General features: G+C 40.1%; 1 protein-coding gene across 1 annotated transcript in view; it reads left to right on the forward strand.

Moving 5' to 3' along the window:
• Positions 1–26,198, forward strand: part of PRKCH (protein kinase C eta) — a 219,142-nt gene that overhangs the window by 55,564 nt on the left and 137,380 nt on the right. The window contains exon 2 of the mRNA XM_069465036.1: positions 7,020–7,083. Within this exon, the coding sequence (XP_069321137.1) occupies positions 7,020–7,083 (64 nt within the window). The remainder of the gene's footprint in view (positions 1–7,019; positions 7,084–26,198) is intronic.

Genomic DNA, 26,198 nt, shown 5'->3' on the forward strand with positions numbered 1-26,198 from the left:
TAGAATAGTAGAAACAATCGAAAGAACCCAGAGGGCTGAAGCCATGCGAATAGGCAGATTTTCTGATTGTTAGATTCTACTGAAGAGCACGAGGCAAAAGGACTACTTTTGGGGGAATTATTAATATTTTGGTTAGGGGAAAGACAAAGGCAAGTTACTTCTATTATGCAGATCACGGAGAGGTTTTTTTTCCTTCTTTCTTTCTTTTTTTGAATTGAGGTATTATTAAAATAACTGACACACATTTAAAAATGAATTTTTAGAACATTTTCATACCCCTGTAAAGGAATCCCATTAGCAATTAATCTACATTCCCCTTTCTCCTTCCAGCCTTAAGCAACCACTAATCTATATAGATTTGCCTAATTTGAACATTTCATGAAAAGGGAATCATACAATATGTGGTCTTTTGAGAGTGAGTTCTTTCACTTAGCGTAATGTTTTCAAGATGTATATGTTGTAGCATGTGCCTGTAATTTATTTTTATTGCTGAGTAATATTTCATTATATGGATATATCATAATTTATGCTTTCATCAATGGATGGATATTTGGATTGTTTCCACCTTTTGGCTATTAACAATAATGCTGCTATGAACATTTTTGTATAAGTTTCTATGTGAACATGTATTTTCAGTTCTCTTGGGTTTATGTAGAATGGAATTGCTGGGTCATATGCTAACTTTGTTTAATTTCTTGAGGAACTGCCAAACTATTGTCCAAAGTGATTGCCCATATTATGTTCCAGTCAACAACATACAAGGTTTCCATGTCTCTACATCCTTGCCTACATTCATTATTGTTTGCCTTTCTGATCATAGCCATTGATGGATGTGAAGGGCTATCTTATTGTGGTTTTGATTTGCATTTCTCTTGTGGCTGATGATGTTGAACATTTTTTCATGTGCTTATTGGTCATTTGTATATCTTCTTTGGAGAAATGTCTATTCAAATCCTTTGCCTGTTTTAAATATTGGGTCATGTGTCTTTTTATTATTGAGTTGGAAGAGTTCTTTATGTATTCTGGATACAGATCCTTTATGTGATTAATAAATGTTTTTCCCATTCTATGTATTTTCTTTTCACTCTGTTAATAGTATCATTTATAGCACAAAAGTTTTTAATTTTGATGTAGTTCAATTTGTCAATTTTTTTGGTCACTTGTACTTTTGTATCTAAGAAACCATTGCCTAACTCAAGATCAGGAAAACTTCTGTTTCTTTCTAAGAGTTTTATAATTTTAGCTCTTAAGTTAGGTCTATGATCCATTTTGAGTTAATGTTTACATAATCTTATGAGACAGGGGTCCAACTTCATTACTTTGCGTGTGAATATTCAGTTGTCTTAGCACCATTTGTTAAAAAGAGTATTCTTTATTTGTTTGTCTTCATACCCTTTTAAAATTTTTTTCTTCTAGTTTTCCTTACCGGTCTCCAGATAAACACTGATATGTTTCCTGTCACTATAGATTAGTTGCTTTTTGTATAGTTTTATATAAATAGAATCATAGAGAATGTATTCTTTTTTTGTCTGGCTTCTTTCATTTGGTATTTGGGATTCTTCCATATTGTTTTATGCATCAATAGTTCATTCCTTTTTATTGATGAATACTATTCCATTGTATGGATATGCTACATTTAAAAGAATGTTAATCAGTAGATGATAGACAGTTCATTTCTGCTTTTTAGCTATTGTAGATAAAGTTCTTGTGAACATTTGTGTACAAAAATCTTTGTATGGGCATATGCTTCATTCCTTTTTTTTTTTTTTTTGGCCTGTGACATATTATAGAAGGCATATTTATTCTTGAGTAAATACCTAGAAGTGGAATGGCTGGATCAAATGGTAGGTGTATGTGTAACTTTTTAGAAAAATATCCAACTGTGATGGTGGCATCAACAATGTGTTGAAGGTCTAGTTGCTCCACATCCTCACAGACACTTAGTATATAGTTAGACTTTTTAATTTTAGCCATCCTAATAGGGATATAGTGTCACTGTATTCTAACTCTACATTTAATTTGCATTTCTCTAATGACTGGTGATGTTGAATTTGTGTTTATATACTTATTTGCCATCTGTATCTTCTTGGGTGAAGTGAAGTAATGAAATTCATTTTTTAAAAATTGGATTTTTTAAATTATTATTGAGTTTTACTAGTTCTTTATGTATTCTGGACACAAATAGTTTATCCAATATACAGTGTATAAATATTTTCTCCCAATCTTTGGCATATCTTTCATTCTCTTGACAGTGTCTTTCAAAGAGTGGAAATTTAAATTTTGATGAAGTCCAATTTAGCAATTTATTCTTTTATAGATTGTGCTTTTGGTCTTATCTAAGAAATATTTGCCTAACCCAAGGTCCTAAAGGTTTTTTTTTGTTTGTTTGTTTTGAGACAGAGTCTCACTCTTGTGCCTGGGCTAGAGTGCCGTGGCATCAGCCTAGCTCACAGCAACCTCAAACTCCTGGGGCTCAAGCAATCCTTCTGCCTCAGCCTCCCAGGTAGCTGGGACTACAGGCATGTGCCACCATGCCTGGCTAATTTTTTTCTATATATATTTTAGCTGTCCATATAATTTCTTTCTATTTTTAGTAGAGACGAGGTCTCACTCTTGCTCAGGCTGGTCTCGAACTCCTGAGCTCAAACAATCCACCCGCCTTGGTCTCCCAGAGTGCTAGGATTACAGGCGTGAGCCACCGCGCCCAGCCCTAGAAGTTTTAAAGTTTTAGGTTTTATGTTTAGGTCTATGATCCATTTTGAGTTAATTTACTTATAAGTTACAATATGTGGGCAGAAGTTCATTATTTTACATATGGATATCTAATTGTTCCAGCACCACTTGTTGACACTGAGTTTTTATGCTTTTGTTTATTTATCTGTTTGTGCATAAGAATGCCATTTTTTAAAAGGCCACTGCTTTCTGTGTTTCAACAAGCACCCAGGGGTTGTCCTTCTTATCAGCAGAGGTCTGTAGGAGAGAGGGGTCAGTGTATTTATTACCCCTGGAATGACTGTTACAGTAAGAATGATAAATGCATCCATTTCTGTGTGGGGTGGTCCCAGACTCTGGTCTCACTCTGTTCTGTTGGACATTCTGTCAATGCCTCAAACCATGGCATAGCTAGTCGGAGGCCCCGATTTGGGGAGCTAGAATGCTGAGAAGGAGGGTGGATGAACCGACTGGGTTTGGGATCCAGTGAACCTTGGGGCTTGAAACAACTAGCTGAAATTCTATAGAAAAAATACGAAGTGCTTAGGTTTTTGTCAGGGTTTTGGGTCTAACCACTGCACAAGCACAGGATGTGGGCGGCAAAGCCTTATAGAGCACATAGAAAAGATGCAGAGGTTTTGGTTGATGGCAAACTCAGGCTGGGTCACTGGGGTTTCGCCGGTGCAGCCTAGCTGCGTCAGCCAAGGGCACTGTCAAGATCATGGTTGTGATAATCTTGTTTCTCCCCTGTGAGGGTCAGGTCACACCCTCAGGCTGGTGTTCATTCTTTGTCTGAGAAACTGGGGCATGTTGGGAGGAAACTGACCAGAATGGCGAAGGAGGAGAAAATCATGTCCTCTGTGAAGTGACTAAAGGAGCTTGGATATACATGTTTGCTACTTTATTTACTGATTTGTTCCACAAACCATTTTCTATCCCCTTATATGCAAGGCAGGGCTTCAGGAACAGGGAATAATGACAACTTGCTGTGGGTTCCAGAACAGGTCTCCATAATGGGTATGGAGTTGTCCAGTTGTCTAAAAGAGGTCTGGGAAGGTCTCCCTATAAAGATGAGTCCTGATTTGGGTCTTGTTGGACAAATCGGAGTCTGGCAAGTAAAAAAGGGAAGAAAATGTTTTCCAGCTAGAAAGATCAGATGCCCAAAATCACTAGGCAATAAGCTACAGACAGGTAATTCTGACTACATTCCCCAGTCTGCTGCCTGACACATAAGACGTTTGATCACTCTCTTAGGGTAAATGAAATAATGTGCCTCCCAGAAAGTGTATAAGAATTAAGTGGATGGGATAGAGGTTGTATATGGTTGTATTGGTGGGGAGAGCTGAGGGTGAAAAATAGGAAGAGGCATAGTGTCTAGGGCTTTGTGCTGTGCTGAGGAGTTTGGACCTTATCATGGAAGGAAGAGGAAATATTGAAGGTTTCTAAGTTAGGAAATCACATGGCCAGATTTTACATTTTGAAACACGTCACTGGTAGCAGCTAGAGGACAGTGGTGTGAAGACAGAAGCCAGCTAGGAGGCATTGCAGGAGGACAGATGAGACAGCAGTAAGAGAGGCGAGGGAATGGTAGATTTAGGAGAGACAGAAAGTGGACTTGAGGGCGTCTGGCCACAGTTATATGTACATGGGGAGGAGCCTGGGCTGCTGGGTAAATGCTGGGGTCCAGAGTAAGAGGAAGAGCAGGAAAGAGCGGTTTCTTGGAGGCAAGGAGTGAGGGAGAGTCGTGAAGAAGGAAGCTGTCAGGAAGATTAGATGCTGCAGAGAGATCCACGGAGAGAAAGACAATCTTTGGGTTTGACAGTAGGACGATACAAAGGGCTAGAGTGCCGTGGTGTCAGCCTAGCTCACAGCAACCGCAAACACCTGGGCTCAAGTGATCCTCCTGCCTCAACCTCCCGAGTAGCTAGAACTACAGACGTGCACCACGACACTGGGCTAATTTTTTCTATTTTTAGTAGAGATGGGGTCTTGCTCTTGCTCAGGCTGGTCTCGAACTCCTGACCTCAAGGGATCTTCCCGCCTCGGCCTCCTAGAGTGCCAGGATTATAGGTGTGACCCACTGTGCCTGCCCCTGTGGTGTGTTCTTGTTTTCTTTTGTTTTATTCTACTTAAAAAAAAATCTCTGTTTTGTGCAACCCACTAAATTGCTCTCATGTCCCCCTAATGAGTCTCAACCCGCAGTTTGTAAAACCCCGTTCTAAGGGCTGATGTCTTAGCACATCTCTCCTAAATGAACAAGACTCGAAGATGATGTTTGAACCTGGCTTTTCCACCATGATGGTGGCACGGGTCACAAATGAGGAAGCAAACCTGTTCTGCCTGTGAGAGCTCCTGATTCTAAGTGGTGGAATCCTCTGCTCTCTGTCAGAGCAGCTCCTGACCTGTCTTCGGGGTGGTGTGGCCTTCTTTGCGGGCCCTCGGGGCAGTGTTGGAGGGAGATTATGGGCTGGCCGTGGGCTGCAGGATGGCGGAGGCAGCCCGGCAGCCTGTCTGTCCGGGCTGGCAGCAGCGCTCCTATGCCAGCAGCAGGGCATGCTGTGAGGTCGAATGTGTGCGTAAGTGTGTGTTCTCTGCCAGGCCTTTATATTGAAGGTGAGGGAGTGGCTTTTAAAAATAACATATTTTTGACTTGAAACAAGTCAAGGCAGAGAGTGGAGACAATTAGAGACTGACATCCTGTTTAGTCATCTCTCTGGAGAGCTCTATTTTCAGAACTGTTCTATAAAGGTTCACAGGTGGTGTTAAGATAGTTAGGGGATATTGTTAAGTTAGCGGTAGTTGTGATACAAGTAGCTGATTTGAACACGGGGGTGACTTACAGTGTGCTAACTGCATTGGTAACCGATTTTATGCAGAGAAAGGGAAGGTTGTAAGAATAGTTTGTTATATAGGTAAAGATTTCAGAGTCTGTACAAAATAGGTGTCTTGTATTTTGAAAAAGCATATAATCAGGGTGTGGTGTTAAAAATATGTGGTGGTGATCTCGGGTAAGACCAATGTCTTCGTGGAGGGCTTTTGTTCACCTGTAGATGTAATAATTAAAAAAAAAGCAAATAGTACCATTAAGATTCTTTGAGGTCATGTGATGGAGGCCATGTTAGAAATGCTGGACAATGATGCCATCGACGTTCAGATGAGAACGAGGCTCAGGCGGCGAAGGACCTTGCCCAGAGTCTAGAGACAGCTGTGGCAGAGTCAGACTGGAGTCTATGGTGTGTGTGTTGGCTGGGGGGGTGGGGGGCGGCGCACACGTGGCTCTTTCTATGGTACCAGATGATTGGCAGCTTATTTAAACTTAGTAGTCTTACTAAAAAGCGACAATCTATATCCATACTCAAGCTTCTCTATCTATAGGTCAAAGCTTCTCTTGACTTTCCTCTTTCAGATGAAAGGTCAAAGGCAAGAATGGAGCCATGCACTGAATCTGGCAATATTTATTTAAGGACAATTGTAAATTCACGTATCTGAGTTTACAAGAACCTCACATTGCAAGGCCTAGAGGTGTTCCTGGATAGTGAGGTTAGCACCCAGCAGGAAGAGGGCAGAGTCTGCCCACCTGTGCCAGTGGTGATCAGAGCAGATCTGGAAGGCGCCGTTCCATCCTGGGCGCCATGCCGCATGAGGTCTTCTCTGGAAACTGGAGTGTATGCAGAGAATGGGACCAAATGATGAAGACGTCCAGCTGCCTCCTAACGTCTTGATAGTTCAGCTGACAGATAACTTTAAGGGTTGTTGATACTCCCATGGATAGTTAAGAGTAGTAGTGAATGCAAAGCTCCCAAACTTCCTTCCCTAGTACTTCTTTAAGATTAGACTTTGGTGGAAATGTATAGGCAGAGACTGTACTCTCTAAAACTAAAGATTTTCAGTTGACTGTGCCACATTTGTTCATTATGCTATATACTGCCATTATTGCTCTATTTCGTATTCTTGCCACATGGTTTAGTGAAATGCTCTAACAAGCAGTACGCATAGGGTATGGAGGTCTCAAAAATAATTACCAAGTATGTGAGTGCTTCTCTGTATCATGAAGAGCCAAAAATGGCAGAGAATAAAATTCAAGATGAAGGAAACTGAAAAAATATAGTTTTATATTTGCTTTTCAACTTTTAAAATTTATTGGGTTTTTCACTTGTTTCCTTGCCCCTCTACTATTTAATGAAGACTTAGATTTGATTTGTGGCTGTGGTTTACACAATTAGGTCTCTCTCCGATGAATTATTTAAAGTCTACAAATAGTACTTTAATAATAAAATACAATATTCAATTTTTTTTTCTCTTTCTAGGTGGATCTGGAGCCAGAGGGGAAAGTATTTGTGGTAATAACCCTAACAGGGAGTTTCACTGAAGGTAAGAATAAGTTTTGTGTGGTTTCTAGTATATGTGTAATATGAGTTCATATTCAGTGAAAACTTCTATTTTGGAAATTATAAGAGCATTTTGTAAAAGATGTTTAAAAAAAAATCACCATCTTAAATTGAACTGGCTGGTGTTTTGTTGCCCGACGGTGTATTGGTTCAGGTTGCCATGTTAAATATATTTGCTAACTCTGGCAGTCTCATGTTTTGTAGCATCCTAAGTTTTTATTATTGATTTTTAGGAGTTCTTTTTGTTTTCATGAGTCCTTTGTGAGAAATAAGTATCGTGAGTACTTTCTCCCAGTCTGTGGTTTGGTTTTTCCTTTTCTTGATTGATGCTGTCTTTGAGCAGAAGTGTTAAATTTCTATGAAGTCCAGTTGGTCTGTCTGTTCTTTCATAGTTTGTACATTTTCTGTCTTCTCTAAGAAATCTGTCATAGGATCACAAATATATTCTGATTTCTTTTAGAAGATTATCATTTTAGCTTTTATGTTGAGGTCTGCGTGGCTTCTTAAACTAATACTTGTGTTTGGTTGTGATAGGGGAGTTGGAATTTTTTTTTTTTTCCCTGTACATTAACCCAGTTGTTCTAGCACCATTTATTGAAAAGACTTTCTTTTTTCCCCATTGAATCACCCTGGAACCTTTGTTGAAAATCAATTGACCATATAATGTGGGTCTATTTACAGATTATCTGTGTGGTTCTATCCAGCTATTTGTCTGTCGTTAATGCCAGTACCACACTGTCTTCGTTATGGTTGCTACGTAGTGAGTGTTACAGTTAAATAGCATGAGCCCTGCAACTTTGTTCTTGCTTGTTTAAGGTTATTTTAGCTGTTCTCAGTATTTTGCATTTTAATGTCCATTTTAGAGTCAGCTTATATATCTGTGCACAAAAGCCTGCTGGATTTTGAATTCAAATTGCGTTGAATCTATAAGTCAGTTTGAGGAGAATTGACATCTTAATTGTGAGCACCTTCAAATCCATAAACATGGTATATCTTTTCATTTATTATGGTCTTTAATGTTGCTCATCAATATTATCAATGTAATATAATTTTTAGTATAGACCACTTAGAGTCTCCCTTGCACATGCACAGTTTAGGAAGAAGCAAGGATTTAAGGAGTTTACATATTTGCAGGTTTTCCTCTCTGTGGCCCCATTTGTTCCAGGATTTCTCTCCTCAATATCCAGTCCTGAATTTTGCCATTTCCTTCCTCAAGCCAATAAAACTGTGGCTTCCTTCTCGAGTTCTATTAACCCAACCTTGTGCAGCTTGGGGAATAATCCGGAGACAAGCCCTATAAATATAGATCTCAGCCAATGCAATTCCCTTCTCTCAAGTGTCAAATTCCCTCTAGTTTGTGCCTGTTTTTGGTTGTTCTCCTGCATCTTCAACTAGTTGTTTTTAAATATATTTTCCAGATATTTTAATTGTTTAGCGGGAGAGTTGATCCATTACAAGCCACTACACCGTTACTAAAATCCCGTGCAGTTTTGAAATATGTGGCTTAATGGTTTGTATGTTTGGTGTTGGCATTTTGTAAACTGATTATATTAATACTTTCTTTAAGAAATAGTTCTCTCCTTTCCTCTCAGCCAACCGTTCCCATTCCTGAGAGTGAATTGTTTTAATGTTAAAATTTTTTGATATGTTGTCTCAGTTGTTAGATCTTGCCTTTTTTCTCCATATTGAAATTAGCAGACACTTGTGATAATTTGGACATAAAAAAAAAACTGTCCAGGTTACAGTTTGGAGGTCTTCTGCCTGCTCTCAGGTCTTTTTATTTTGCTTGGTATCTTGGACATACAGGATGATTGAGCAAAATGAGTCTGCTCTAAACTTAAATAAAATGAATGCAATATTACAGAACATTGTTGATAGAACATTCTCATAATGCACATGGAATGCGGGTCAGCTATAGTGGAAAGAAATGCAGCAGTGAGAAAAGATGCCAGAATGAGGAGTGGGCGAGATTCTGAATGTGCTGAATCACCTTTCTGTGTTAATTTGCAGTGAAGTAAGGCTGTGCGTGTTAGACCACAGTCTGACTGTGCCACAATCATTACATGACTTTTTTAGACCTATGCCAGCTCTCTAGGACTAAATGCTACTAAGTTTGTATCTTCCTTAATTGTACTTTAGAAACATCAGAACAATGACACTGGAATACATCTGGATGTTCTCATTGTATTTATTTCTTAGTTTCAGCGATAAGAACAACAAAATGGTAAATCATATTGGGAAGTGAGTTCTTACTAGGTCATTGTGGTTGTATTCCTCTCAGAGCTGACCCTGGGTAAAATTGTGAGATTGGCTGAGTTCATCTTTGCTAATTCCACCTTCCCTTTAGGCCAGTTCTTTCTCTCTGCCTTCAGCCGTCTCTTATTCCAGTAACAAGCCCAGTAACCTTTGTGTAGGAACAGTTGATGACAAGGAAGACAGTGAATTCATGGGCTAATTCACACTAAAGTGATAGTGATCGATGTCTGAGTACCACTCTTAAGTACGTTTGCATATTTTAAAAGATGCTAGAACAGCTATTTTACCCTTGAGAAATAGACTTTTCATGTTAAAATTTTAGGAGCTATGGCATGTATGCTTGGGATATATTTAGGAACCCCAGATCTGTTGTCTGTCTCTCTGTGGGAGCATTGTCTTTTCAGTTTGGCTCCTAGTCTGAGACTTAGCTTAAGATTACATGTTGCCACTGCCATAGAGCACAGCTCCTTGTCAAATACAGAGGACATGATGGCTGCCTCTCTGCATGTGCTACACAAGGAGATGGAGCCCCCTCCCATGTATCTGTTGCAGCTGTGGCAGCAGCCTGGGCCTGGCACTGTGAGTCTGTCCCTGGCGTGGCCTCATCCCTGGCAGCCACCTTAGATCATCCCCAGCCATAAAACGACAGCTTGGCTGGTGGAACATTTGGAGCTCTGGTTCCCATCTTGGATGCTGAAGGCTTCATAGAAAGAAGCAGTGGAAGGTAAGCCCTGCCCTGTGTGTATCTTGGCCTAAGAAAGGGGCCTTGGCCTGGGATACTGGAGGGATTATCAAAGCTCAAGAAATGTTGGCTGAGCCTGAGTATGTCTAGCAGCGTTGTCTTGAAGGTCAGATGATAATTAGGTCATGTTATTAAATATGAAATGCCTGATTTTGCATCAGAAGTGTAGTTTATTATATCTCAAATAATAAGCAGTACAAATAATCAAAGTATGCTCCTAAGCTATTGACACAGTTTTGCCATCTTAATGGTAGCTTATTTATGCCAGCAGCGAAGAAGCCTGGAGAGTGAGTGGCAATGAAATCACGAAAGGCGTTTTCCACAGCTTGTTGAGAATTGAATATTTTTTCCTTGCAAGAAGTGGGCCAAAGCCTGGAAGAAGTGGCAGTCAGTTGGTACAAGGTCTGGTGTATACAGTGGATGACAGAGTTTCCAAGTCCAACTGCTGTAGTTTGAGCAGCATTGTTTGTGGGACTTGTGGTTGAGTGTTGTCTTGCAAGAGGCTTGGCCTGTCTCTAGTGACCAATCTCAGCTGCTTAATCACAAGCATTCTCATCATTTCATCCACTTGGTTGCAGTAGATATCTGCTGTAATCGATTGGCCAGGTTTCATGAAGCCGTAGTGGATGATACCAGTGCTGGACCACCAAACAGACACCATTAGCTTTTTATGATGAATATTCAGTTTTGGAATGTGTTTCGCACTTCATCTTTATGCAGCCATTGTGCCGAATGCTTGCGATTGTCAAAAAGAATCCATTTTTCATCACATGTAACAATATGGTGTAGAAATGGTTCACCTTTATGTCATGACAGCAAAGAAAAGCAAGCTTCAAGACTTTTTCTTCTGACTCTCGTTTAATTCATGTGGAACCCATCTATCCAGCCACTTTACCTTGCCCATTTGTTTCAAATGGTCTGATATTGTTGGAATAGTAACATCAAATCTTGCTGCTAATTCATGCATAGATTGAGAAGGATTTGCTTCCACTACAGCTTTTAGCTCATTGTTTCCCACCTTGGTCTCAGGTTGCCCACGTGCCTCATTTTCAAGATTAAAATCACCAAAATGGGACTTCTCAAACCATCGACGTACTGTGTGTTCATTAAGCCACATCCTTCCCAAACACTGTTGATATTTCGAGCTATCAGTGCTGCATTGTTTCCATGATGGAACTCATATTCGAAAATAACATGAATTTTTGACTTATTCATGGTTTCACAAAAATTGCTCTAAAAAAAATGTGAACAATAATCACAAGCCAAAACATGTGTTTGAAAGACTGAGGAGGTACCTTTACAATAGAAATAAAACGAGAAGTGTCAAAGTGAAATGTCAGAAATGAACAACTGTACAACTTAGTACTTAACGTTAATTGGACGTTTCCTACTTAACAATATGTAGGGGAGTGCTTTGCAAGCTATGCAGCACTGTATGGAGGTATGCTGATGGGATTCTCGTCTCTGAATTCCTGTCGTCACAGCAGTGAGATCGCAGTCGTTCTTCTCTTGTACACTCAGCAGGTTTGTTTTATCTCAACACTGACTGTATTTTATACTAAACGCCTCAGGGATTTAGTGGACACTTACTAGCGTAATGTTGGTTTATCTGCATGCATGTTTCTTTTCACAGCCTCCTATAGTCCTGCCATTAGCTCAGATTCTATCATCTCAAAGCTCTCCTTTTTTTAAAAAAAAATTGCTTAAATGGGGCTGTGGTCTGTGATATACAGAACTGGTGTTAGGGCTACTGACTGCTACTTATCTCATTTTTTTATCTTTCATTAAATATGCTGAATTAGCAGCTCAAGCAAAAAAATTTTAATAAGTGTAAGACATGATTGAGAAATGACATGAGAAATAACCTGCTGCATGCAGACCTGTAATCTCTGGGGAGATAAAGGTGAACAAGACATAGATACTCTCCCGAAGGAGCTCAGAGGAGGGAGGGCAGATGCATCCCATGTGTGCACTGCAGGGAGCCAGGTCCCATGGCAGGAATAAGTCCAAGGCATAGTGTTGGCACAAGGGAATATGTAATCAAACTGACCAGGAGTTTTTAGAGAAAGCTTTGCAGGGGAGGTGATGTTTAAAGCAAGCCTGAGTAGCAAATAGAAATGTGCCCGGAGGAGAAGATAAGACAGTTCTATAAGAGAAGACCATTTGTACCAGGCACAGAGATGAGAGAACATTGGCAGGTTTTGGAAACCAAAAGTAATGTGTAGGTGCTGAAGGTGAGGGAGTGCGATGGGAGATGTGGCCAGAGATTTGGGACTGCCTTATGCGTAGGTTTGGCTGGGATAGTCCCAGGTTGTCAGTTGTACCAGTATAACTGTATAATAGTGCCACCTTTCACTTTAAAAAGGGTTCCAGGTTAGACAATAAATTGCATGGTCATGCCACTTCTAGGCTAGTAGAAATGATGCAGTGCCAGTGAAGGGTTTTAAGCAGAGAGAAACAAGACTTGATTTGGTGGCAGTAGGTTCAAGGGTGGGGGAGGGATGTTGGATCATACGAGAAGATGAGGGTGTGGAGAGCCATTAGGAGACTATAAGAGTTGTCTAAGGGAAAGATGATCAGGCTTGAGTTAAGTTGAAATATGTGGGGATGGAGAGGATGGAACAGCTTTGAGAAATGTCTAGGTAGTGAAATCCACAGGAATTGGCAATCTGTTGGATGCCAGGGATGAAGAAGGAAGAGTCTCAGATGATGCTCGGTGGGTGTTGTGGAGTCATTTACCAGGGTAGAAACGTGTAGAGGAAGATGATGAATTAATTCAGTTTTGGGCAAGTGGAGTTCGGAGTGCTTGTGGAGAATCCAAGTGGAGATGTCTAGGAGGAATGGGAAATAAGATTCTGGAATTTGGCAAGATGCCTGGGCTTGAGATATAGCTATCGGTGCCAGGTGGAAGACAGGCATGTAGATAAATGGGGCCCAGTGAAAAGATTTAGGGAGAAAACCAAGGCTGACCAACAACAAAACTGTGGAACACCAATGTTTAAGCACTTTGGCTCATAGATTATAATTTGTCAAACCAACTCAAACTATGCTGAAGGTTTACTCATTTGCTAATATATTTGTTAATATATTACTCATGTAGTAATATTTGCGTGCTTGCTCAAGTATGCCAGGGACCTTTCACCAGATGATTTACCATCTTCCAAATTGGCACCAAAATGTTTAATAATGAAGTCTGAAGAAAGAATAGAACATAAAAGGCTTTGAAAAGTAATGTTTGAATTGGTGGTAACAGTAGTGTCTTCAGAGTTCGATGCAACAGTATGCTGTGTGCAGGTTTATGCTTAATGCTGGGGTAAGAAGAACAGATGAAGTGCTCAAAACCTACAACGAGGGCTCTTCACTGAATTGAGATGGAGCAAGAAAAGCTCATTGACAATCATCACTTTGTGGAAGTCTCTCAGCCCAAGGCATAAGATTGTGTACTGGATCAGAAACCCCTCACCACTGTTCATCTTGAGAAAGGTATCATCACTCTTGATCAGATGCAGAATTCCCCTAAACGCTGAGGCAGAAGTAGACAGAATTGAAGTGATTGTTTTGAAAAAGCTCTCTAATGTCAATCTTTATTCCATTCTGACTAAGCCCTGGATCTATAGTGTAATCAGACTGAAATTTATTATAGTGATGAAACAGACCTGGATTTTTAATGCAGCCTTTAGATGCTGTCATTGTGGTCACGTCTATGATTGTCACTATGTTGGACTAGTTTTTACCTGGAAGAGTGATATGGGAAAAAAAAAGTTAAAGGAAACTGATAAAAATGCAATAAACTAAATGCATAACTGCTATAATTGGAAGATAAACCACAGAAAAAAATTGAATTAAAGTATGTTATCTCCTCATGTGAAAACAGGTCAGAAAGACATAGCTGTATTGTTATGCTATTAAGAAATATGGCATAAGATTTTAAGATTTGAAGAGAATGTAGTTTGCAATAAGTGAAGTTTGCCTGGACTCAGGGTCCCCGAAACTTAAATGGTTGGCCCACCGAACAAAAGCCAGACACAAGGTGCCTCCTAATGGAAGCAGACCACACCATTGTTGTCTTGCCAAAAAATTGAGGTTGTCTTACCAAAAAATCAAGCATGAGTCCAGTCAGGCTTTCAGATCCAACCCCCAATTTAGAGGAAATACGGGTTAGGGGACATTTTAAATGACACCATGGGATGTAATCAGCAAAATCCAAACTGTAGAAAAATTTTACAGGAAAAGAGATTTGGCTTCTTCCACAAAAAATTGGAAGAAAAACGGGAAGAGAGACAAAATAATGAGAGAAACACATTAATCAGTTGCCATATGTGGACCATGTTTTATCCCAATTCAGACAAAAATTGTAAAAGAAACAACTCAGGAGACAAGTGAAGAAATGGAAATAGTGGTTGGATATGTGATAACATTAAGGAATTAGTAATGTTAGTTAGGTAGGATTATGGTATTGTGGTTTGAAACAAAAAGAGCATCTAATATTCTTAGAAATACAAAGAAACGATACTGATGAAATGATATGATACCTGGGATTTACTTCAGAATAATCTGGAGGTGGGCAGAGGGGCTGGGATAGAGCTGAAACCAGATTAGCCATGACTTGATCATTGAAGCTGGGTGGTGGTTACATGTTGCATGGGGGTTTATTACACTATTCTGTCTACTTATACATGTGTTCGAAATTTTCCTTAATAAAAAGTTAAAAGGTAAAATGACAAATTTTAAGAATATTTCTTAAAAACCAAATGTGAGTGGCCTCTATGACATCAAAATGATGCTTGAACTTTTAACATGGTACCTCTTCTCATTTATAAGTTAAAGCTGTTTTTTTTTAAATGTGTATGTTTTATCTTTATTTCTCAATTTTTATGTATTATGAAAAGGTAAGTTTAAAATCTTAAATGACTAAAGTACTGTGCTTCAGAAAGATTTTTTAAAGTGCTAAATAAATACTAAGCTGTGAGTCAAAAACTGCAGGTAGGAAGAGGTGAGTAAGATAATTCCCTTCGTTCCGTCATAAAGTTCTCACTCATAATGAATGACAAGTAGATAATCTCCTACTAACAATTACATAACAGTTTTTGCATTTGCAAAGCTTAATTTCAAGGTAGTTTCCTAAAATAATAAAGTAAATCAGAAGAATTGACGGTACAGGTATCTTTATAAAGATACTAAGACAAAGGTTCTGGAAGCACATGTTTCTTCCCTAGGGTTCCCAAAGCAAACTTGAAGCTATTCTATTCTATACTAGTTTGGAGTAGGAGGAGGGAACCACTTCTTAAAAAATAAACAAAAAACAAAATCCTGACAAAGCACTTGTTATTTATGAATTTGAAACTTGTTTAGAAAAAAGACCTTTTGCTCAAACCTCGAATTGCTCCCTTCTTTTAGACACTTATTACATATGTTACTTGGAACGGATACGCACGTCTCCCGGGGAGAATATGGAAAGGCACTTGAATTTTGACATCTGCTTCTTCTCTCTACTGAGGCAGCACAATGGTGCAGAGTAAGATACAGATCTTTTTCTTTTTGTACCATTGCCTCAGTTTTTAGCTCAAATTTCCTGTGTCAAGCCCACTGGTTTACAAATAATTATGTTCTCGGCTAAATCATCGTGGCCGCAGGGACCAACAAAGCAGATGAAGTGTGTGTTACTGCTTTGAAGCTGCAACCCACAGTTTCCCACTATATCTGACACCTCTCATGCATGTCATTTTTAAAGGGAAAAAGTTACCTCTGCTGGTAGTTAACTTATAGCATTCCTTTCTCATGTTTCAAGCCCAGTGACAACTTGTCAATTTTTTTAATACTTAGCTTTTAAATTATCCTTTTGGTATATTAGCCTGAGGAATGAGTGACCACTTAGGTTTTTATTTATTTATATATTTTTTGCTAGTCCAAGCAGTTCTTGTGGCTACCATTGGAAATGACTACCAGGTTGAAGACAGGGTAGGAAAGAAAGAAAGAAGAATTAAAGGGATGGGAAAAGGAGAGAAACTGGAAAAGGAAGAAATGATATTTTTAAAGGATTGAGACTAATTGTTCCTTGTCATTGTTTCTTGCTCCTCTTCTCCATAATATCCAGCTCATTTATTAAACAGCCTCTGAGGACCAGACATTCTGCTATGCTTGTAATTTAGCAAGTAACAGCAGCAGCCCTTTTTTCTTCTTTCTGGTAGTAGAATGGCCTTTTACCCAGTAATTGAGTGCCCTATGTGTTTTTGCCATAATGTATGGAAATACATTATTTTGCTTCAAACTTCTGAGGCTGGTATGATTCTCCGTATGCAAATTGTGAATCAGTCTCAGAGATTTGCTGTAGTCTTTCCTGGATAGAAAGTGGCAGAGCCCAGACCCAAGCTCAGATTGCAATGCTGAGGTCCAAGATCTTTCTACAGCAGCCAGTTATCTGGTGAGGCATCTTAGTGTTTTCTCTTTATTATTCCACATTGGAGGAAAATTGTCCTCTGGGTAATACAATCATTCCCTCCCTAGAGACTTATCTTCTTTTGGAATAATGTCTTTTTGCAAGGCTTCCCTTGGGTTCTTCCTCTTAAACCTAAAGGTCTACATTCACCTGGGGAAGGTGAAGCTTTCTCAGACATCACACACAGGTCAGAGAGCAATGGGCAGATGGAGTTTAAGATTTGCTTAAGTTTTATTGCTATCAGTAGGTTCTCTTAATGTGGATCTTAAGCTAGAACTCAGAAGATAAAAATAAAATCAACAAGCTCAGTTTAGGTTGATCACTATGTTTGCCTAGTGATACCTCAGTTATCATTGATTTCACCCTACCTACTTCTTATACTTTCACTGACTATTGATGGGAAAAAAAAAACTAAATGATTTTTTTGTTGAGAATTTTTAAATTGATTCTCAAAGTGTGATCCTGGAGACTTCTGAAAGTTCCAGACACATTTTCAAGAGGTCTGCAGTTCAAAACTTTTGTTATAATATTGAGATTTTATTTGCCTTTTTTACTGTTTTCACATTTACCCTAATGGTGCAAAAGAAATGGTGGATAAAACTGTGGCACCAGACTGTACAGTCATCATGGTATTCTTCACACAATTGGCCACACAATTGCAGGAAAAAGTTGAAGTTTCACTTAAGAATGTCTTTGATGAAACAGTAAGCATTATTAATGTTATTAAATCTCAACCCTCAGCCATACATCTTTATAACATTCTGTGTGACAATATGAGAAGTATGCATAAAGCACTTCTGTTACATACTGAAATACTGTCATGTCTCAAGGAAAAGCACTTATGTGATTGAGTTTTAGCTGAGCTAGCCACTTTATGTGTGGAGCACCATTTTTTACTTTGAAAGAATGACAAACTATAGTTTTGGAATTTGCGAATTTGTCAGATATTTTCTTAAAAATGAATGAATTGAGCCTGTTACTTCAAGGAAAACACCTACAAGTATTTGGTACCAGTGATGAAATTAGAGCCTTCAAACCATAATTAGAATTTTGAAAAGTTTATATCCCTCATTGTGAGCTTGACAGCTTCTCAATATTTAGTCTTTTCTCATGAGTTTGTTGTTGGTATTAACAATTGTGATTTTTTAAAAATTATGGAATGAGATTTGTTAGTGTTTAGAAGATCTACATGACTTGTGAATATATATTTTCAAAATGGCCAATACAAGATCTTATAAAACCATGTATGGGTCAAGGATCTATTGGGAGCATAGGATAGACTAGTGGATTTTTATGTAGAAGTATGAAAAATTCATTTACATGCTTTTATATACCCCTTGCAGCCAACTTTTAAGAAACTACCACTTATTAAGTTTTGATATAGTATCAAAGAATATTCACAATTATCTGAAAAAGCTATTAAAATAATTTTTTTAAACTAATCTCTGTGTGAGGCTGGACTCTACTCATGTACTTCAACTAGAACAGCATTGCAACAGATTGAATACAGAAGTAGATTTAAGAATCTAGCTGTCGTCTTTTAAGTTAGACATTAAAGAGATTTGCAAATTGTAAAACAATGACGTTCTTCTATTTTGTTTGGGTTTTGGACAACATAGTTATCGTTCATAAAGATGTTTATGTTAACATGTAGTGGATTTGTTATTGTTTTAAATAAATGAATAAATATTTTCAGATTCCATTTAAATTTCTAATTTGACAAGTATCTATAGAATCCATATAAACGAAGACTCTTTGAGTCATAATAATTTTTGAGACTATAAAGGGGTCCTGGGACTAAAATATTTTATAATTTCTGGGTGAACTTTTCCCCTTTTTTTCAAAAGCTAAGCACTTTAAATTTTAGTGACCACAGGGAGAAGGAACTGACATATTTTTGTGTTATATTGGGGACTGATGATAGGTGACAATTAGGTGCTATAAATGACAGAATTAATTCAGTCATTTTTTGAAACTGTAATTCTTTTTCTAATTATTTTTTACTATGCAGTGTACTTTTTCTGCCATTTTTTATTACAAACCTGTTCTCACAAAAATAAGGTCAGGAAGTGACACCAAAACAACCCAGAAGCCTATGGTGGTTTCTAACTTTCCAGTTGCCTGTTACAGGGTAGCTTCATGCTAAACCTTTGCTTGATGCAAGCAGAACAGTGATACTTCTGAGCAAGTGGTCAGTGCTGCAAGCGCTAAGAGCTGAACCTCAAGGACTATGGATGGACGCATCTGGAGACTCACTTCTGTGGAACTCGCATATTAACTAGCATGCTGCTTTTGTGATCAAGGTTCTTGCAAAACAGAGTCTGACTAGTTTCTTAATTTTTCTCAAGCGTCATTTTTTTTTTTTTTCCATTATACTGATGCAGTATTTTCTCAGTGGAACCAAGATTTGAGTAAACAGAACTGATTTAGTTTTTCTGAAATTTCAGAATATTATGGGGGTATAAATGTTTTGGTTACATGGATTGTTTTTGTACTGCTTGAGTCAAAGTTATAAGTGTGCCCATCACCCAGATAGTGTACATTGTATCTGTTAGGTATGATTTCACCCGTCTCCTCCTCCCCTCCCACCTGCATGATTTCCATTGAGTTTTACTTCCATGTGTGCACGTGAGTGCTGATCGGTTAGTTCCAATTTAACAGTGAGTACATGTGGTGTTTGTTTTTCCATTCTTGATTTAATTTTTTGATAGGAAAATTAATTGCTCCAATGTTAATTTCCATTATACTTCAATTTTATTTCTAGCAACGTTTATCTCTCTGCTCTTTTTGTTTCAAGTGAACAAGACAGCAAAGTTTCTGTTTTCCAGGGCACTGACATTGGTAACCCTTTTCTTAAGTATTCCCCAGTAGCACCCCATGTCAGTGGACAGGTAGGAAGACCTATTTCTTCCCTTCTTCCCCCTGAAACTTCAGCATCATTATTTCATCCTAGTGTCTGAGATTTCTGTTTTGAGTCTCAAGTCAGTGCTGGTGCTGCATGAAGCTGGGGGTAGGGGGTCGATAGTGGCCTAGGGTTACAGACACATTCTTTATGTATGTCAGGGATTGCCTTAGATTTTTTTTAAATGGCAACTTAGTTCTCACGTTATTTTGGAGAAAATGAGCTGCTACCTCTATGAATTTACATTTGGTTACAAAATATACTGGGTTGAGCAATACTTATAAATTATCACCACTTAGGACCAGTGGATCAAGAGATCCATCCATCCAGAGTATTTATGTATAAAATTATATAATGGATGTATATATTCACACATATGTGTATGCATGACTTACTAATGACACTTCTTTATTCTCACCAGAATTCAAAATTTGCTGTGTGGGTGGAGACACAAACAATTAGACAAGTTAATATTACATGCCAGCTGGTGCATGCTATGGAAAAAATAAGGCAGAGTAAGAGGGCAGAGATGGGGCTTTTGTATATGCTGGTCTGTTCAAATCAGGTGGTCAGGGCAGGCCCTTCTGATGAGGTGCCATTTGAGCCACAGGTCTGAAGAAAGGGAAGGAGTGGACCTCGAGGCTGTCTGTGGGGAGAGGGAAGAGAAAGTACAAAGACCCTGAAGGACAGCCTAGGCAGTCAGTGACCAGGAGGGGAATGTGGCTGAGCCCTGAGGAATGTGGATGTGCCTGGGCTGCCACAAGGTTGGCACCCTGCTAATGTCACTTCCCTTTTCAAGAATATGCTTTTGTCACCTAAGTGACATTCACTTACGTTTGGTGCTGGCTTGCCGTTTGGCTGATTGAACATACCTTTTCCTCTTTGGCTAGGGGCTTGTAGAGCACAACATGGCATCCATTTATAATGACTTGATATACTTTGTTACAGCAAAAACTATTCTGGGTCCATCATGAAGACTTTCTCCAGTTGTGTGCATTCCATCATGGTTTCTTACTGTTCTAAGCTAAAGTAGGAGCCATTGTGCAGCTTAATAAGCATTAAAAGTTCAAATTGACTGTCTGGAGATGTATAACAAGTCCATACACTGCTAAATATAATTAGCTGTAATTCAGTTCTGGTTATGTGTTATTAGGAAATTACTCTTACTTGTACACCTCACCCATCTTAAGCACAGAAAATTTAGGCTCAGCTGGAGTCTTCTGTTGCGAACTATCATTTGTTGTGTAATAAATGTTAGTGACACATCTCTACTAAACATCTGGAGATGTAAAGAGTAAATACGCTGGCACTCATTCTGGGTACGTTGTAGGAATTTAGTATATCCCTTTTGGGGGGTTAATTCTTGTTGAATTTGAATACTTGTTTCATGTAAATGCCGTGCTTCCATTATCTGAGTCCTTAGATTTGGGATTTACCAAATACTGAGACTAGGGGCTTTTAAAAATATGAAATGGCAACAGAGGATCTGTTCTAGAGCAATGGAATCACTTGAGAATTTTGAAAAATTAGAGATTCCCAGGACACAGACAGAATCTCTGGGGAAGAGACCAAGGAAACAGGTTCCTGATAAGCACCTTGGATGATTGTAATGGTTGGCCAAGTTTGGACACTCATGCTGTGTCCGAAACTACATTTAATTTGATTAAGATAGAGTTTTGGTGATGGGAACTTTGCTAGTTGAAAAAGCACATAAGAGGAAAATATATAGGGGAGTGTACTGCTTTGGTATAGTCCTAAAAAATGTGTAGGGGAGTGTGTATTGTTTGGTATAGTCTTTAAAGTTGGTAAAAGTCCTAATGTTTTCTTTGAAGAACCTTAAAAAATGCCGTGACAAGGATCAGGTAGTTTTGCATTACTAGGGGGGGAAAATGAGACTCAGAGGCTAAGGGCCTTGCTAATGTCTGCAAACACTCAGTGCTAATGCGGAGACTCAGCTTGGAAGTGATAAAATCGGGATGGGAATGTTGGCTTTGCTGCCCATCAGCTGTTAGCCTGGAGACAAGTTACAGGCATTTCCCTGTTCTTAGGGTAACTGGGACCAGGAAAAGTCAATTTAAAGTGATTCTAGTTAAAAGATTTGCTTTGGTCATGTTTAAGTCCAAATACCATTCTAAAGGAGGGACTCTGTTTCTAAAAGCCATGACAAAAATTGTGAAAGTAAATTTCTTTCATCTTTATCAGTTTTGGGGTTACAATGGCACTTGTGTGCTAATTCTTAGAACGAAGGGTGGATCACCTAACTCAGTATGTGTTGTTCTGACTGATTTGAAAGTGTGGTAACATCTTCCAGTTCACACTGACTTTCTCAGCACTGGCCAGAGGGTTATTTTTGCAAAAATATTTGAAGACATCATCAATTTTTCCAATAGCCAGGCATGGCTCCATCAGCATTGATCTCCTTCTCTTCATTGGTGATGGACCCACGACCGGTATTTACCTTGTCAGGCCTTTGCTGTGATTGGAACAGTGTACTGGTCAATTTCATGTCTGCCTGCAGTGACCACAGTATCTCACTTTGTGATCTGGAGTTGATTTTTATTGTGTAGGTTGTATTGTGAGATGTATCTGATACTCAGAAAGGGCGAACAACAGTCATTTTCGTGGTAGACAGGGATAGCCTAGCTTTAAGCAGGAGGGAAGTTAAGGGACTGGTTTAAAAGTGATCATTCTGTTCATCAGGGACTATTCTCATGCTTTCACCATTTAGTTTACCTATCTAAATCTCACATTTTTTTTTTTTTTTTTTTAGAGCCAGCCTCTCACTCTGTCACCCAGGGCTAGAGTGCAGTGGTGTCATCATAGCTCACTGCAACTTCAAACTCCTGGGCTCAAGGAGTCCTCCTGCCTCAGCCTCCTGAGTAGCTGGGACTATAGGTGCGCACAACCATATCTGGCTGTTTTTTTTTTTTTTGTAGATACGCTGGTCTCGAACTCTTGGCCTGAAATGATCCTCATACCTCGGCCTCCCAAAGTGCGAGGCTTACAAGTGTGAGCTACCACACCTGGCCTAAATTTCACTATTATAGGGATTTTAGTAATGACTACCCAGATGATGAGTTCAGGTGTCTCTGTAAAATGAGTAAGGTATTTATTATGAAAGGTATAATAACTCTTACTGGGTCCAGATGCCATTCTGAAGGATGGACTGCATGTCTGGGTACCACTGTCTTATCTAATGGTGACTTGGGACCCACCCGGGCACAGGAGCGCATCACAGTACTTGGAAGGTTTCTTTCTAAAGCTTAACTCTGGTATTGATTTTGTTAAACATATTAATAAATGACAATGCAGTAGTACTCTTATCTCCTTCCAGCCTCTCCTCAGTGGGGAAGACTGAACCAGGGTGTGGAGGAAACAGCTTCAAGGTCCTGCTCAAGCGTGTCTTTGACCTGTCACATCTTTTCCACTCCTCTTCCTCAGCTGTTGCACTTCCTCATTTGAGACCCTAATTCCTGCGTTCTTGGTCTTTGCCTCAGGATGCCTGAAGGCCACTCCTAAGGACTGCCGTTGTGGGGCCTTCTGTCTGATGTGCGGAATCCTGACTCTGCTGGCTGTGTCAGCTTGGCCCCGTGTCTCCCTCTCATCAGGGATCACAAACTGCCCGTGGGCTGGAATCGGCCCACAGACCCGTTCTGTGTGGTGTGTGGCCTAGTCCAATGCTTCTGAAGTTTTCCAACTTGAACTCTTGACAGGGCCGGGTTCTCTGGTGCTCCACATCCCCTGTGTTCTGAATCTCCTGTGACTTCACACCTCCAGGCCTGCATCACTGGCCTTCGTTTGAAATCCCGAGTCTGAGCATTTGTTCCGTGTGTTTACTGGGCAGTGGGCAGTGGGCAGTGGCTGAGGGGGCACTTTTAAACATCTTTTAGTGGGAAGGATCGTATCTTTCCTGAGTCCAAACTGAAAATACCTTCCCTTCCCTGAATCCCGTGAGGGCTTCTCTCCCGCACCACGCGGCATGCCATCCTACTCAGCCACACTCCCCCTCGGGTTTGGGGTAGCACAGTCTCACTCTTCTGGGGGAGCTTTGGGGGAAGCGTGGGGAGAGAAATCTCTCTTCATTTGTGTATTTGTTTGAATCAGAAAATAAGGCAGCTTCCAGATGATAAATCAATGTTTAGTGATGTCAGAGCTCCCTGAATGCTCCAAGGAGTTAATTTCTGGTGTCAGTGTTAGTCCTTTCCTTAACAGGACCTCACAGTCAGTATCCGCTGGGAATTGCTGGAGATCTCTTGCTGTGCTGGAGATGGTGGGGGTGGGGGGCGGTTGGGAAGGCCGTCAGCTTTAGACCAGATGGACCCAGTTCTGCTGCTCGTACTTAGCAGCTGAGTGACCTTGAGCAGTGGTTGCCTTATGTGTAAAATTCGGGGCTAATGATGTCCACCCCAGGATTGCTGTGAAGGTTACATGAGATTGTGCACACAAGCACAGAGCCACATACAAAGTGTTGTGTTGGGGCCTGGTGCAGATGATGTGCCCACCCACTTGGGAAGGAAATCTGGACCCCATTTACTTCCATGTACTTGGTGGTGAATCCCCTCAAAGACACTGGCAAAAATATGGTTACACAGGCCCCCTTTCTCAGCCCTGGTTTCAAATCCTAGACAGCAAGTGAAGGTACAGGAAGGATTCATTGCCTGTGAGAAGAGCTCTCATTGCTTTGCCAGTTTCCTACTCTGGGCCACGGGGAACGTATGTTGCCCCTGTTTCTAAATCTGCCCACCACAGCCATGTCACGCCTTTTCCCAAGTCACTGCTTGAGGGTCCAGCTAATTGCCGCCGCTTGCACTGCATCTCCTGGTGAGGACTCACTGTGCCATGGGGTTGGTGGTGTGTGTGTGTGTGTGTAGACAAACCCTATTCATGGGCATCCAGTTGACAGGGAAGCAGAACAGGATTAGAGGTCCTAATTCCCTGGCTAGCATGACCCAGGGAGCCATGGGCCTGGGGAACTGCTTTTTGGGTCTCTTTGAAAACCAGCTCCCATGCTGGTTGGTTCTTCTAACACATGTACAGAAATGCAATGAGTACCATTTCCATATAACTCTGTTAAGAAGAATGACTTAATGTTTACAAGACATTTCTAGGTCTAGGTCTCAGGAAGAAGGCATATTTTAAAAGCAGATTGTATATGCACCTTGATATTAATTTCTTGTCTCTAAAGGTTTGAATGTTAAGTGCCAAGGCCAACATTGTGCATTGTCAGGAAACATTGATCCCTGCCCCTACCTTTTCCACCTGTACTAGAATCTTTCTAGATTTAGTCCCCAGCCTGCTGACCTGATCATGTGCTGCCCATCAACTTGGAGTGGTCATGATTGTTTATTTTGTTATCTATTCACAAATCCATGGAGTTGGTTCACTCCATGTGGATATCTTTATAGCCTTTAGTCTTTTCCCAAATATTTACCTTCATTTATTAAATTAGTTTCTCATTTATACTTTAAAGTGTGTGTTGACTTTTGTGGTTTTAATTTTACAGGCTCAGTTGTCCTTGAATTACCAGATGGCATCTCTTGCTTGAGTCTGTGAGCAGGTTTTGTTTGCTTGCTGGCTTGTTTTGTTTAGGGCTTACCTACTGCCCAGTTTCGTCTTAAATTAAAGATGGTGCTATGTTGAGTGAAAATCCATTTTAAATCTAGTACTTGATTATTAATTAAAGCATCTCTTATGCATTTTGGAGGCAAAATTATCATTTTGTTGCACGTGAAGGGGGAACATGTGTCGACAAACAATGATTAACTTTTCAGTGGATTTGGGTTAATCTCTTTACTCTGCTCCATGCTGCCTGCCTGCAGGGTAATAGAAATCCGGTGGGCTGATGCTAGGCTCAGCTGCTTCTGGGGAGTCTGACAGGCTTCATCCTGTTAAAGCCTCTTTTCATTTAGGAGTGTTGGGGACATTCTGCCTGTGATGGTGAAGGGAGTCTAACTCCAGGTACTGGCTTCTTGCTTCTAGTACCATTTGTGGCCCGTGGAGTGTGACAGAAGGGATTGGTGTGGCTAAATTACTCGTTCTGCAGTCCCCACCACGTTCTTGAGTTCTTGGATGCTTTCCTTTCCCCTCTCCCAGAGCGTCCCTTGGTCATTGCAAAGATAAAGTTACCTATGGGCAATGTGCCTGACTTTTTGCCTGGCTATGGTAGGTATAGATAAACACAGCTATCAGGGCCAGCTCCCTTGGGTGGTCACACTTCTTCCTATTCTGATTACTTTGTACTTATGATACTGACCAATGTGCCTGGCTAATTCCAAACCACATGAACTGCTGTATCCCTTGGGCTCATGAAGCCTGGCCAGGAAGAGCTGTGCCCAGATGTATTTTGGGGATGAGAGTGATTGCAAAGGTACAGAGGCTGTGAGATATCACAGGTACTATCTTGTCCTTAGCTCTTCAGTCATTTGGATGTCAGGACTTCCAAGCCTGAGTATCCAGTAGGCCTCTGGAGAAAGTGCATCAGAACTCAGCAAGGACTCAGCCCCAGTGACTTCCAAGAGACAATCACTGTGCAACAGAGGATGTCTTCTGCTGTGCATAGCCTTGGGCCACCTTGGAGGCCACCACCTCCCTTCATATTTGATATGACCAGACTTTCATACCTCTTTGGCTCATGTACCAGTCCCTTGTTGCCGTCAGTGGCCAAGATAGTAATGGTGTTAACGGATATATACGGCATGACCTAGAGTAAGTCTTCACAAAAACAGTAGACAAGGCAGGCAGTTAACACTTCAGGGCCCCCTT

This window comes from Eulemur rufifrons, chromosome 2 (genome assembly GCF_041146395.1).
Source record: "Eulemur rufifrons isolate Redbay chromosome 2, OSU_ERuf_1, whole genome shotgun sequence".
Taxonomy (NCBI): Eukaryota; Metazoa; Chordata; class Mammalia; order Primates; family Lemuridae; genus Eulemur; species Eulemur rufifrons.